Source organism: Monopterus albus, unplaced genomic scaffold (genome assembly GCF_001952655.1).
Source record: "Monopterus albus unplaced genomic scaffold, M_albus_1.0 scaffold136.1, whole genome shotgun sequence".
Taxonomy (NCBI): domain Eukaryota; kingdom Metazoa; phylum Chordata; class Actinopteri; order Synbranchiformes; family Synbranchidae; genus Monopterus; species Monopterus albus.
Window position 1 is genome coordinate 1,034,264 of NW_018128016.1, and position 14,479 is coordinate 1,048,742.

General features: G+C 42.9%; 2 protein-coding genes across 4 annotated transcripts in view; one reads left to right on the forward strand and one right to left on the reverse strand.

Moving 5' to 3' along the window:
* Positions 1 to 8,301, reverse strand: part of LOC109967838 (FYVE, RhoGEF and PH domain-containing protein 6) — a 21,739-nt gene extending 13,438 nt beyond the window's left edge. Inside the window, exons 1-3 of the mRNA XM_020613690.1 lie at positions 8,017 to 8,301; positions 4,079 to 6,134; positions 782 to 965 (exon numbers count right to left, since the gene is read on the reverse strand). Of these exons, the coding sequence (XP_020469346.1) occupies positions 782 to 965; positions 4,079 to 6,134; positions 8,017 to 8,026 (2,250 nt within the window). The 5' untranslated portion in view covers positions 8,027 to 8,301. The remainder of the gene's footprint in view (positions 1 to 781; positions 966 to 4,078; positions 6,135 to 8,016) is intronic.
* A 954-nt stretch (positions 8,302 to 9,255) lies between these two features.
* The window catches only part of vezt (vezatin, adherens junctions transmembrane protein), a 13,106-nt gene continuing 7,882 nt past the window's right edge, over positions 9,256 to 14,479 (forward strand). Inside the window, exons 1-4 of one of the 3 annotated variants that reach the window (XM_020613663.1) lie at positions 9,256 to 9,499; positions 10,250 to 10,387; positions 13,981 to 14,070; positions 14,179 to 14,363. In XM_020613663.1, the coding sequence (XP_020469319.1) occupies positions 9,464 to 9,499; positions 10,250 to 10,387; positions 13,981 to 14,070; positions 14,179 to 14,363 (449 nt within the window). In that variant the 5' untranslated portion in view covers positions 9,256 to 9,463. Of the gene's footprint in view, positions 9,500 to 9,583; positions 9,920 to 10,249; positions 10,388 to 13,980; positions 14,071 to 14,178; positions 14,364 to 14,479 lie in introns of those variants that run through there. The other 2 variants (XM_020613664.1, XM_020613665.1) reach the window with 2 other exon arrangements.

Consider the following 14,479-nt stretch of genomic DNA (forward strand, 5'->3'; position numbering starts at 1 on the left):
CAGGACACAGATGGTTTACACATCACTGTTTTCAGTTTTAATTTTGATTTTACATAGCATCCTCACCTTTTCTGATTTGGGGTTGTATATTCAACCACTGGACAGATGTAACTATGGCACATGCAGCACGCCAACCAAACAGAGAATGACAGAAAGTGGCATTTTTTCACACTACAAACTTCATGAGCTACGCTACACATTATGAAACATCTGGAAACTGGTCTGAAACTGAAAACTGGAAAATGTCACGCTTTGTCATTATGGACCTTTATCACATTGGGGTGTACAGTGTAACACTCCTCATTTTTGTTTATACAGCGCTCATCACATGCATTAAAATATGCAACTTTTGTTATTCTGATTGTCCACACTTATTGTGTTGATTTATTCTGTATACGATATCTATCACGTGTGGTTATTGCTCGTCCTTTAAAGGAACCAACAAAATAATGATTAATCAATAAGAAATCTTTAATTGAAGCCTATGATTCATATGTCAAGTGGAGTGCAAACATTTGTTTTCATTTACTTTAACCAATAATAATCTATTTGTTTAGATATCTGATTCTCTGCACACTTCTAAAAACAATCTAACAATCCAGCTGCTGTAAAATAAACCTATATGAAAAGGCATTTTGGCCCAGATGTTTGTTATAGTAGGTAAATTCTGCTGGTGGTAACTACAGGTATGGCGGTTTTGGTACCGGTCTAAACAAGCACAGAAACTACTCGTCATCAGTTATTTGCAGAGGTTTCAGTTTCAATTTTATACATCCCTGACCACTTTATAGTCAGCCGGTATGTCGTTGTGTAATGGCTGACTTCCCCTCTCATTACAGAGGCAGGTGATTACCTGTCTGTCTGCCTCATCCAGGTGCTCCTTGCTGGAGGTGGAGCTGTTGTCCTCTTCATCTGAACTATGGATCTCCTCCTCCTCAGAGTGGACGTCCTGCCTCAGCCAGCTGCTGTGCACCAAAACAGACACCACCCGTTCAACACAACAGAGACACAGTGACACCCTGAGAAAAGATGAAACGCTGCATGTAGCAGACTGCAGCTTTCCTTTAGGAGGAATGTTCTAATTTGTGAATGAGAAGCGGGGCAGGGCTGCACAGGAGCATGAGTGTGTGTTCACAACAACCCTCCCTGGACAAACAAAGATTAAAGAATGTGTCACATGAAGGTTTGTGCAATACCGGGATAAATCCAACACACAATAATCTTTACTCATAACAAGCATATGGGTCAATAAAAGACAGGAATTCACTCAGTGTTCTTGTATAGTGGACGTTATTGATTACACTGTAACATCTATAACAAGAAAGTCTGAAAAATGGTCAGTGGCTGAGTAAAAGCGGAGGGTTAGCAGGGTGAGAATACGCTGAAAGACTCAAAAACCATATCCACAAAACATAAAACAACTACTATGATTACAAAAAGAAAAAACTAACTGCAGACATCTGGCCTTGATTTTTTGACACTTCATAGAATAAATGATTCATTCAACTTTAATGAAAATAATCTTTAGTTGCAGCCCTCATTAAAAGAGGAACATCAATTTTCCAGATGAGCAGTATGTGTAATTTTGTGTACGTTTGTCAAATCACAGCATAGAAATATCCTGTGAAGCGAGTTCCTCCTATGTGCTGCTGGCAGCGTGACAACACACTGGCTCTGCTCAACCCACAGCGTTGCCTGCCGGGTTAGTACAAGCAGCAGCATGTGTTTGTGCCTAATGTGTTGATCTAGTTCTCATAGTCTTTTCTGTATAATTAAGCTCTCTCATTTTGAACAACGATGAACTGGGACAGGGAAAACACGGAATTCATGTGTCTTGATTTTGTCTCACTCCCCTTGGCCCAGTGTTTCTCTGTCCCTTCCTACACAACAGTCTGCACAGAGGCCTGTAGAGCATTCAACCTTGGCAAAGAAGACGGTGCCTCAGAATTGGTGTTAAACAAGAAATACAATCCAAACACTCATACAGTTCCTTTCACTCTCTTCAACAATTCCCCACTTTCTCTGCTTCCTTGTTTCTCTTACATGCTTTTTAGCAGTTTCTTAACATCTTTCTCCTTTAAGCTTTCCCTATAGTAAAACATTCCAGCACACACTGCCACTTGTTTACAGCCTGAGCCTAGTTACAAACACTTAACAGGCTCAGATTCTCTCGCTCCCTCTGTCCAACAACTCAGAATACCAGACAGAATTCAGATGCAAGGTACATCTTAATTGCTTCAACGGCCAATTTCACACTGGTGAACCTCAGTATCACTTATCATGGCAATGAACTTATCGCTTGTAGTGCCCCGGTCTGGACAGAGGAAACAGGAAGCATCAATCATGGGAACAGCTCCTCATCACAACAGTCTGGGTCTGCTATCAACGACACAGTGACAGCATGAATGTGACCAGGCCCCTTGTCTGATCAGTTAACACTTATTATTGAGCACCGGTGCTGAAGTGGTTTGTCAGCTAATTGATAATCACCAAAAATTCCATCAATTAAAGTCCAAAGATTCTTAAATCTGCACTAATCAATACAATAATGAATGAGGTTCAATGCCATGACAAACCACTGACATACATACAATGGCCATGGTGTCACCACTTATGCAAAAATATTATACATTTTAAATAAATATTATGAATACGGCGGCTGCCATCTTGCTTTTTTGCAACCAGATTCTACGTAGTAGTGAAGAGAAACGGAGCAGCAGCATCGGACCACCAATCAAAGCCGTCAAATCAACCGAGCTACACCTCTTTTTAGATCATCAAATAAAAACGGCCTTGTTAGAAAAATGACCACTTTTACACACATCAGCGTGATAATTTATCTGACACTTTGAGATTTTAATTTCATTTCCCATTCGCTAACATGGCAGAGGGAGGATTTTTGACCTATGTTGCAACCTGCCACCAGGGGGCGCTCAACTAGCAATGGCTTCACTTCTGGGAGCTGTCATGGCGTCCATATTTATACAGTCGATGTGACAAACCCACAAAGAATTATCATACAACTCTGCAATTCCCCTTTAAGGAGCACTTTATTATGTTTCTTTCTTTCTTTCTTTCTTTCTTATTTGTCCTGCAATGGGGAGATTTCACACACACCGACGGCGTGATATCATTTGTTCATTTATTTGAACAAAACTCAGGAGAAAACTGGAGTGAAGAGGTTAGGAAACAGTGGGCGGGCAGGCTGAGGAGGAGGCTGGTGGTTGCTGGAGGTTTATTTTCCCTGTTGTGTGGTGCTTCTGCGATTCTCAGACATTTCCTGCCCGGGTCACTGAAAATAACCCACAGGAAAACAGGCTGACCTGCTGCACATCAATGCTCTATTCAAATTCAGTGCCACTGACTCAAATGCTGACTTTCACACCCTCGTAAATACAAACTACTCATGTCACCTGTGCAACCTGTCAAACACAGCGCTTCCCACACTGACGCTACCGGTCACCTGACATTACACAGTAGCGGCAGTGGTTATGTGTTGGACAGCAGCTCTGGACCTGGGCCTGCATCAACTCTGAGGCTTTTGTTCTTAAATACACAAACACAGGCAGCCACTGCCATTGGTATATAAAGCTCTTTGATTTTACCTTCAACCAAAACATTTCACTGATAATTCCTATTAACCCGGTATGGGTTTAGTCTTTTCTACTACACTGAGAGACAGGTCTCTGACTTGGATAATAAATAATCTGAAGATATGACACCTGTTAGAAAGATGGCAAAGGACAAGATCAGCACTAAAACAATGAGTCACATAGTCTATTAGTCCACTGACCGAAGTATTAACTGTTTGGATAACAGATCAATCAGTTTTCATGACTTTCACCCATTTTGTTGCCTTTTGAACTGCTAGTTGGACAAAACAGGCTAATTTCTGACATTTTACAAACTAGAAAATTAAGTGGAAAATAATAGCTCAGTATAAATCCAGGTAGTGGCCCTTGCTGTTTGTCTCTCTCCTATAATTTTTCTACTGTAATCTCTCTAATGAATCTATAAAATGTCACAAAAATACTTATCATTAGTTGCAAGATTCCAAACTTTTGGTAAAATACTGTACCTCTCATATTCGTGGTCTTGGCACCTGTGATAGGGATCCTGCACTTCGTAGATGTCGGACTCAGCTGCATCAGGGTCATGTGGCCAGCCCGGCCTCGCACTGTGAAACGGCAGATTCATATACTCAGGGATCTCCTCATATAGAGGAACGTTCTCATACTCCACTGATTCCTCTCCACCGTCCCCACAAATATCAGTCTCCCCGGTGCAGCTACGAGGCCTTTCCAGACTGCTCTCCCCCTGGTTGGACTCTCCGGTGGTACAGTCCAGGGACTGCCCCCCCTTGGCCAGCAGCTTTGGCAGAATCTTTACAGAGAGCCGGAGCTCCAGGAGCTTCCTGAATGACAGACTCCTCTTTTGAGGGTTGGCCCGGGTTGCCAGGTCGGCAGCAGAGAAGGACTGCGCCCTCTGCTTGCCCCCCAGCACTGGAGCTCTACTCTTGGGTGGCACACTGCTTCTGGTGGGCATTTGCCGACTGAAGAAGGTCATGCAGGGTCGACTGAAGCGCCAGGATGTTTTTTCCAGAGGAGGCGCGGGAAGCTCCCTCATGGGGGTGTTAGCATGTGGAGGTGCAGGAGGGCAGATGGAGGGTGGAGGAGGTGCTGGCAGGCTGTGTCTCTGAGGTTTTCTGGGTGGTGCCCTCGGCGACTGCTGATCCTCCGCAGAAAAGGCCTTCCTGGCACTGGCCAGAGGAGGGTGGCAGCCAAGTCTGATCTGTTTGGGGAGGCTGTGACTGATCGGGTACCGCTCAAAGTCACCGTACCCATCCTCTTCATCCTCCTCCGCCCGGTGCTCCTCACTCTCTTTTTTCTGGCTCACCGAGTCAGGTTGTGAGAGCAGGTCTAAAGAGTGGGAGGTGTTTTTGTTAAGAGACAGGGGCATGTGGACAGTTCTATGTAGGCGAGGTGAGAGGGAGGTCTGTCGAGGTGGGGGAACTGGCACACTGGTCTCATCGTCTCCCTCACCTGAGTCTTTCTGGGGTAAAGGGTCATCACTTGTGTCCTGCTTCAGCTCCTCGTCCTCTAAACTAAGAGACAGACTCAGTTTTGCATCAGCCTCTTGCATCTGAAGCCCCTGTTTTTGTTCCTCTGCTGCCTGCTCCTGGACGCTGTCCTCCACACCATCCTGTCTCACCAGGTTTGGCTTTTTAAGTTTACGTGGGTGAGGGACTGGGAGAGGCTTACTGGGGGCAGCAGGGACCTGCTGATCAGCATGTAACCTAGTAGAAGATGTTTTGCTTATAAACTCACTGTGTTCTACCTGACAGGGTTCTGCAGAAGACCCATGAAGTCTTGAGAAGACAATGATGCTGCCTGCAACATCACAGGCTGAATTAGAGTCTGTTAAATGTGTGTTTTGGGCCTCAGTCTGTGCATCTGCTTTTAAAACATCAGGCTCAGAAACAGCACTTTCCCACTGTAGAGTCTCTGAAGCTTTTCCCTTCTGCTCCTTAGTCCTCTGTGCCTCTTGGATTACCAATCTCCTATCCAGGTGTTTCTGTCTTTGAGGCTTATCCCTCTGCTTGTGGCTAATCTCTCCACCATCACCCTTCTCTCCTCCATCTTCCCGGTTTTCTGCTTTGTCTTGTGGCCTTGTCCCTGCAAATCCTTCGGTAGAAATCCCATTCTGCAACAGCTCTTTGTGCAAAATGTTCCCAGTCTCAGTTGCACTTCCAGATTCCAGGCAGCCCTCAAGCCTGCAGGAGCAGGTAGGAATGATGTAATCTGATTCACGTTTGCCAGTCTCTGATAAAATCCCATTTTTGGAGTTGAGTAGTGAGAGGCTATCATCTAAAGCCTGCTGCTGTTCCTGAGATATGGTAAGAGGGCCACTGGGTTTGGGTGGTGGAGGCGAAACAGGAGGAGAAGAGCCTGTGGATTTGGAAATGCATGGTTTGGGGGCAACAGCCGGTTTTGTCCTCTTGAGACTGGCAGGCGAAGGCTGGGAGATGACTGAAGACTGACTGAGGAGACCTGGTTTGGGGGCGATGGGTGGGGGAGCAGGTTTTGAAGCACCAGGGAGTTTAGGTTTGGGAGCTAATGGAGGCTTCTTCACACCTGCATGTAAAGAGGAGGGAGATTTACAGAAAAGTCAAAAGCTATTTACTCACACTTCCTGTTACAATTAATCATGCAGCAGTGGCACAGTATAAAAACACATGTTTCCTCCACACCTTCTTCAACAGAAGCACTGACAGCTGCAGGCGTTGGTTAAGACTCTGGTCAAAAGGTCACTCTCATTGTCAGAGAGGAAGTGATGAGTTAAGTCAATTCAGAGATCAGACTCACGCTGTAGGTCCACTTTAGTTTAGTTCAAAGGTATATCACATCTTGCTAATGAACTGCTTGCATTTATTATATAGTAATTCACTGATACCTGAGCACTAGCTGGTCTTACATCGCTCTTGTTGCAGAAAACTGCAGAGTTAAAGTGGATTCATCAATTCAGATTCACAATGAGCTGGTGCCCGACTTCTTGTTCTAGGCAAGTCTCTACTCAGCTAATATCTGAACACTTTAGACTAACAGAGAAAATGTTACTATAATAGACATATTGCTCTTTCTTCACCTGATGGCTACTCTTTTCTATATACCACTCCAGTGGGTCTTGCCTCCTTCAGTCTGTGTTCTTGTATCAGTTAAAGTCATGTTGTTATTTACTCTTCCAGTGTATTTGAGCCATGTGTGAAAGTCTGAAATGAGTTAGCCTAAAGCAAGAGCACGCCTCCTCCTCCAACACAAAACACAGAGTTTTTGCTAATCACAACACAAAATATGTGAAACTAATGACACACTGTTAATCTTTGCGGGCTCAACCAGGTAAACTGATGAAAAAACCCAAACAAACAGCCGCTAACACCAATAAAAACTTGTGAATTGAGATTGTAGGCCATATTTTCCGCTCCACTGGCTGAAACTCTTCCCTGGCAGACACCACGCGAAGTGGAGTCATCGAGCGGATGTTTCTGAAAAGGCCAACATCGAAAACTGCACGCCGCTATAAGCCCTGCTCCGAACTCCGTTCAAAGCTCACCGAGTATAATTTAATTTGGCTTAGAAATGAGTGTATCCGCAAGGTGGGACATTAATTAACTGGACTACTAATCTCCAAGAGCGACTTTTCAATTCGGCATATACCATATATTAGCAAAATTCAATTAAAGCCCTTACTGACCCAAACTTAGAGCAAAATTCGCCGTGGATGGCGGCGTTGAGCACTGATAATGAACCTACAACTTTATCCTGTTAGTAGTTGGTGTTTTATCAGTAAGTCAGATTTGAAAATAAATGCTAACAACACCATCAAAGTTTATGACTATGTCCTTAGAGTTTTACAAGTCTAACAATAACCGAGGAAACATTAAACTGCCCGATTTTTTTGAGCGGAACCTGGCCTATGTTCTTGTCGTAAAGGACAACGCCAGGTATCCAGACTAAAATCGTGTATATCGTGGAAAAACAACAAAGAAAACTCTATGGCACATATAACTCACCGGGGCCACCCCTCTTCACCCAGGCAAATGTCAACTAACTGTTTATATGATAGGTTAACCTTGTAAACCGACTTGTTGCCTCAACAGCAGGACAGATGTGCAAGACAAAGGATTTAAGTCCCTCCAGCTGGAGCAGTGGCTGTTATAACAAACGGAAAAGGGACACATTTGATGGTGAATTATGATGGCGTTTTTAGAAAGCACTGAAGCTGAGGTCAAGTCCTTTTTTATATCTTTTTGAAAGCTGTTATTAAGAAAAACTGTAATTAGCCATGGCTGGGTAAAAATAGACGGGGTGCCATCGTCCGTAAACACTGAAATTGCATAGTTTTACAAGTTTTACATTTTCTGCCAAAAAAATCTAAAGGTTTTTGAATTTAGTTTTAGCTAACAACAGAGGAGAGCAGAGCAGGATTTTGTAAAGTTAGCTCCCCCACGAAACAAACCTGTGCTCATGACTCCCGACTTGCTCCTTTCTCCATGAGTAAATTTGCTTTCAATGGAACTGCAAGAAAATCTGCGTTTTTCCCTCCTTCGACACCATTGTCAGCTTGAAAACAGCTTCATGGAGAAAGCCTATAGACCCGTCGCTGTTGTTCCTTAGCTCTCCAGCGGATGCATAGATAAAGTATTTACGCCTGTTACTTTTTCCATTTTTCCCGAAGTTTTTAGCCACGGTGCTCTTCCCAATTGTGCTAAGTAGGACACAATAAACCAGCACACATCCGGTTATCAAATTCAAAATAAATCTGTGGTTGAAGAAGCTGTGGAATTATTTCATTTTCCAACAACGGAAACAGATTTTTAACAACAAATTTTAGAACTGAAACGATCAGTCAATTAAAGGAGCTGTCAAATTGCAACTATTTTGATAATTAATAATTTCAATCACTTTTCAAGCAAAAATAGCGAAACCATGCCAAATATCTTCTGACCCCAGCATCTACTTTAACTTATCTTATATCATTATAAACACTATTTGGATTGATGTTATGTGTGAAGTTGTGCTGGGCATTTTGACACTTTTTAACGTAAAAATAACAACAATTGGCAGATAATTTGATAATGAAAATAATCCTTAGTAGCAACCAATTAATTTACTTTGAAATTTACAAATATTTCACCAAATTTAATATGACACTAAATACAAAGTTTGATGTTATATGGAGTAAGTATTTATAAATACATTTGGAAAACAATCTCACATTAGTCAGATGATTTCCATCATGTCTGGAGCATAAACTGAAAGTGTAGGCTAAATATAATAGAGTGAAAATTAAAAAAAGGTTTAATGGCAAAATAAAAAAAAGATACACGATACAGCTTGGCCCAGCATTCACCAAAATTTGCACAGTAAATCAACAATTCATACTTGAGGTCATTGTAAAGTGTCATGCAATTTTTGGCAGCCTGTTTTTGTGAGATAGGTTTCCATCTTCTACGAAAAATCTTACTGTGTCATCAAAGAACAAAATATTTTGGCTACCAAACAAAGTAACCTACAACATCAAAACTGTACAAGCTAGAATGACAGTGATGTTTCAGAGAATTTTTCTACACCATGTTTTTCACTATAAGGACAATTTTATGTTCACTTTTATTTTGAAGGCCATGTCCGGCGGTGTACTCACTGTTATCCGCTAATTTTACACTCAAATTCAATACCTGGCTTTCCCCACGGTTGTCCCTTACGACCACCCGAGGCGCTGTACCGGGCACGGACATTTCTTTGCTCGCGAGGAAGCGAAGGTTATATGCCAGCATTATGGGAATTGTAGTTTTAAGCGAAGCTTTAGCAGCTAGCTAACTACCAACTTCTCAGCGGTTGTTCTTCACTGCTGTCGCCTACAGTTTCAGAATGCAAAACGGCCTGTGTATAGATGGCGGAGAGCAATGACTGAGGAGTTTGACGAAGATGTGGTATTTGAGGTTTGTATTTCTGCTGCTGTTCTTTATCAAAACTTGTATCTGATGCTTTGTCATACCATCCGAGTTCTAAGAGATACGACTGGGTACACGATTCATTACAGAAAGCTAGCTTAGCAAGCTAGTCGGCATGCTAGCTTCACATAAGCAGCCGATTTCCTCATTCCTATGCATGGACGATCCAGAACAAATCCACATATTGGAACGGTTGCTAATAGTGTTTCTGCAAAGGAGCTTTAATGGTCATGAGCGTGGCTCAGCCGGGCTAGTATGTGCATTGTTGGTGGAGTTTCATCATTACTAGACTGGTAGAGGTGGGGCGGAGATGACCAGACCTAATGCGTCGGTTCTGAATAAAGACGCACACACGTAGCTACATTTGGATGGTGACAACATGAGCTCCGACTTCGTGTGACAATGCATGTGAGTAACATGTAATTGTGTGACTGTTACTTTGCAGTAAACTGTGTGTTGTGATGGGTGAAGGTTAATTACATAAACTGAGATGCTCCTGTGCAGCTGTACACATCAAGCAACAGAGCATCATTAGCTGCTTCAGGCATCTTTCGGTTCTAGCATGGGACGTTGTTCCTCCTGTCTGCTTATTTCATGGCGAGTCTGGTTTGAGTTTTCTTTGTTTTGGGGTAACAAAGAGCATCACCTGTGTTTATCATGAATGTCCATTTCCATGGAGGATAGAATAATTAAAGGAAAGTAGACCAACTTTCTAACCGCCTCTCCTTTCCTTCGCAGAACTCTCCTCTTTTCCATTACCTACATGATCTAGGACACACAGACTTCGAGGCATGTCCGACGGCATCACAGGAGGAGGAATGTGGTGGACAGGAGGGAGACCTCGCTTCTCCCGACAAAGGTTCACAGAGAACCTTAGTAAGTTTCCCCATCACAAAACAAAGCTCTAACGTGCCTGACTTCTGCTCTGTTACCTCCTAAAGAAATGGACTTTTTCGACTCTTCACCTTGCTGAGTTGATTGAAACATCAGTCTAATTTTGTCTCTTGCATCTTTTATTTGTCCCCAAGAGAAATTTACAGCCAGGTGAAACAAACAGACAATGCACATGAACATAAAATACATTACAGATACTCCAGTTGAAATAAAACAGTGTACACCCAACAGCATACATAAAACCTGCTGCATATCTAACCATTGTCGCTTGCCCAGTCATCAATGATCAGGAGGATCATATCTCAAGATAATTAGTAATTGTGTTCTCGATTAATTAGCCAATAGTTTGGCCTGAAAAATGAGCTGATCACAATTTCCCAGTGCCTAAGGTGACGTCTTCAAATTACTCATGTCTGCCCAAAAATAATAGGCGTCATAGGTGACTAAGAAAACCATTGCATATGTACTTTCCAGACATTTCTGCTTAAAAAGCTACTTACCAATTGGTCAGTTTTTAAAAATGATTGTAGATCAATTTTCTGTTTGATTCATCAACAGCTGAATGATTAATCACTGGGTTATTTAAGCAATGACAAACATGATCTGGTTGCAGCTGCTGTTGTGGGGATTTGTTGGTGATCTCTCTTTCTTATCACAGTTAACTGGATATCCTGCAGTTTAGATGATGCCAACAAGGACTTTGGGGACATTTTATAGGCCAGTGACTTGTGGATTAATAGTGAAAACGATTTGCAGATTTCACTTCTAACCACCTGTATCCCCGATCAGAGAGGCTGTGTATGTTTGTCACCGTTTCACTTGTGCAGTCAGACAGAAAGTAATTCATTAATTTGAATGTTGACAGTAAACAGGGACCCAAACTGGCACATAGTCACCCACAGACTGTGATGTGCACTGGTTTTTATGCTTCCTTTTGGTCAGACGCAGTAAGACAGACATGGCGAGAAGCCCCCCCTCCCGCCCCACACACACACACACACACACACATTTTGTGTTGCATGTTCTTTACTCTGTAATCACACACAAGATTGGTTTCAGCAAAAAAGCCTCTCCCTCTCTTCCATTTCTTTCTGGCTGTTGTGCCGATTCCAGAAGAGATCGCCCAAATGAGATTACTGAGACCGCTCTGCTTTCTCTCAAACGCTGTTCCTGCCTCTGAGCATCCTCTTACAAACTCTGTGTGTGTGTGATCTGCTGAAAATGTGTATGCCTGTTTTTAATGGATCTGTGTGCACTTCAGCTCTGCAGTGAAAGCATTACAAGTGTGACATTTTAAAGGCTCTTGCATTAATCTAACAGCAGATGACTGTCGTTCGAGTCGACCTGTGATTCAGTCGGACGACTAATGCATCCTGGGTAGCTCAGGATCACGTGGCTCGACTCCTCCTCCTGTGATGGGAAATGGTGTGGTGTTCGCTTCATTCAGGAACTTTCCATACGTGTCACGCTTCCTCTATGAAGCACTGTCGTTCTAAGGAGTTAAGGGGGATGAGGGATTCGGATGAGGCAGGAAAGCATTTGGTCGTCCCTCAGTCACCAGTTTCCTGGTGCCCAGATAAAGTCGGAGCCGAGGCTGTTCACATAGACAGACCGCAGTTTGTTATTAATTACAAGGAAAAGGACGAATTGTACCATTAGAGCTGTTTCACTGAACGCACAAGGCATCTGTGGCACATGCTGTCTGTGCAGATGTCCTTGACCTGATATTGGTTGTATTAGACCTGATATAAGTTATGTAGTAATTACATATTTTACTGTTTTGGACATTTTATCTACCAAACTATTAGTTAATTAATTGGAACAGTAGTCTGCAGAGTAGGATAGAACATAATCATTAGTTGCAGTATATTATGACCCCATCATTGCCTAATTTATTTATTGCACTGTAGTAACACTGCTTAGGCAAAAGCCGTCCCTGGTAGGCTAGTGGTTAAGGCGCAGCGCTCTCGCTGCTGCGGCCCGGGTTCGAATCAGGAACGGCATCTGGCGTAAAACACGTGCCAAATGTCAACATGCGAGTCGTCAGTGTGATGATTTGCTGTGGTGACCCCTAAACGGGAAAAGCTGAAAGTGACTTTCTTTAGTAACACTGTTTAGGCAAAGAATCCCAATTTGTGCATTGGAGAAATGATTTTAACCAGTATGTAAAATGGTACACAGTGCACACTGCTCTGTCACCTCTCATTTAATCTTTAGACCCATTATATATATACTATTAGTGTTGCATCAAATAATTGTTTTATTGATGATCAGTTTTCTATTTGTAAAATCATTTAGTGACACGTTAGCAGAAAATGTCTATTAAACTTCCCAGAGCGTGAGGTCAAGTCTTGATATTACTTGTGTTGCAGTTCATTTACAATGATTGTGAAAAATGTAGATGGCTTCCTGACATTTGAGGAGTTGGAATGAGAAAACAATTAGTATTTTCACTTGACACGGTCAATGGTATCAAGTCAGAATTGTTAATAAATCTTCTGGCCGCGGGGTGGGGGGGTCTGGAATCTGAAGCGCTGAGCAGAATACTGCAGAGCCAGAGGAAAACTGCCAGGGTTCAGCCCCACGTGTGTCACTCAGCACAAGGTTTACATCATCTCTGGTAGTGGAGAGAACACTAAACAGAGTTGTGGCCTGGGAGTGTGCACTCAGACTGTTGACCAGTGATGCATGAATGCTCAGTCTCCAATCAATAATCAATAGGACTGCGGCCTTTTGACTAAAAACACTTGTGCTGTATCCCCCAGAAAAGAGTCAGCATGCAGGCTGCTTGGTCTGGATCGGTAACTCACAGACAGAAGCTGTTATGATGCAGGTTTATCAGTTTTTTTTTTTTTTTAAACTTAACAGAAACAGTGGAGTCTAAACCTCCACATACAAACCGTTTAATTGATAACACAAAACACCTGAAGCTAGAATGTTAAAGTGCAAAGATTAGTGAACAGGATCAGGTGTTGGTACACACTTCAGGAATTTTTAGGCTCTTAACACTTGCAGGAAAACATTGGGGCATTTTGAAAAGCCTATTCTGCATCAAAATGTCAGTCCCAGACTGTTTCCACTAGGAGTCCTCGGTGCTGGGAGCACAGAGAATCCACAGAAGCTAAAACAGAAAGTGTGTGTCTATGTAAACGAATCCTTCCTCTCTGATAGCCATGTATTTTAAAAGAGAAAAAGTTCTCTTATGATGAAAATGTCAACACTCCTTTATAATTCCACAGTAGAAATTCTGCAGAGTGAAGCAGTCGTGGTTGTGTACCACAGTGGTGCTGTGTAAGACCTGGGAATGAGTGTTGTACAAACTCGCATTGTGCTTATTGTTGTTTCCTGAAAGAGTTTGTCTCCTGGGATACGCCTTTTGATCATGAATCATGTTTATGCACACTTGTTATCAGTTGTGTGCAATTCCTGGGAGATGTTGCAGGAGAAACCGTTTTAATCTGGAAGATATTTCAACCTTACTGATCTGCTGAGGCTTAGGATTAGGGCATACATCTGGAACAGAGGTCTTACTTCAATGCCTGATTTATAATGTTTCTCCTGTGAATGATTTGCAGAGAGGACGATTGTGGAGACTGGCTAAGGTCTTGTTCAGATGGAGCCCATTTCACCAGGGGGCTGCATCTTGTAAGCTGGAGCAGCAACTGGTAAGTACAATGGAAAACAGAAAGGAATGCTGGCATTTAACCCTCTTAACTGGTTTTATTTTGAAAGGCATCTTATATCAAAAAAGCCATTTTCCTCCCTCTTCGCAGGACTCTGTGTTTGGCCAGTACTCGGTGAGATGCATTCTAGACCAGGACGTGCTGCTGCAGGAGGATGTGGAGCTGATCGAACTGTTAGACCCGTGTCTGCTCACCCTCAGCTCCTCGCCCTCTGGGTCCCCCTGCCAAGCGAGCACGCTGCCCAGACCAAGCCTCATCGCCAGGCCCTCCCTATGGTACATTGTTAGGAAAGAATGTAGAGTAGATGGGCAAGATAATTGATCACCACAGAATATAATACTTTCCTTTCCAGTGTAACACTAACACAAACTGAAGCTGTGACCTCAAACAG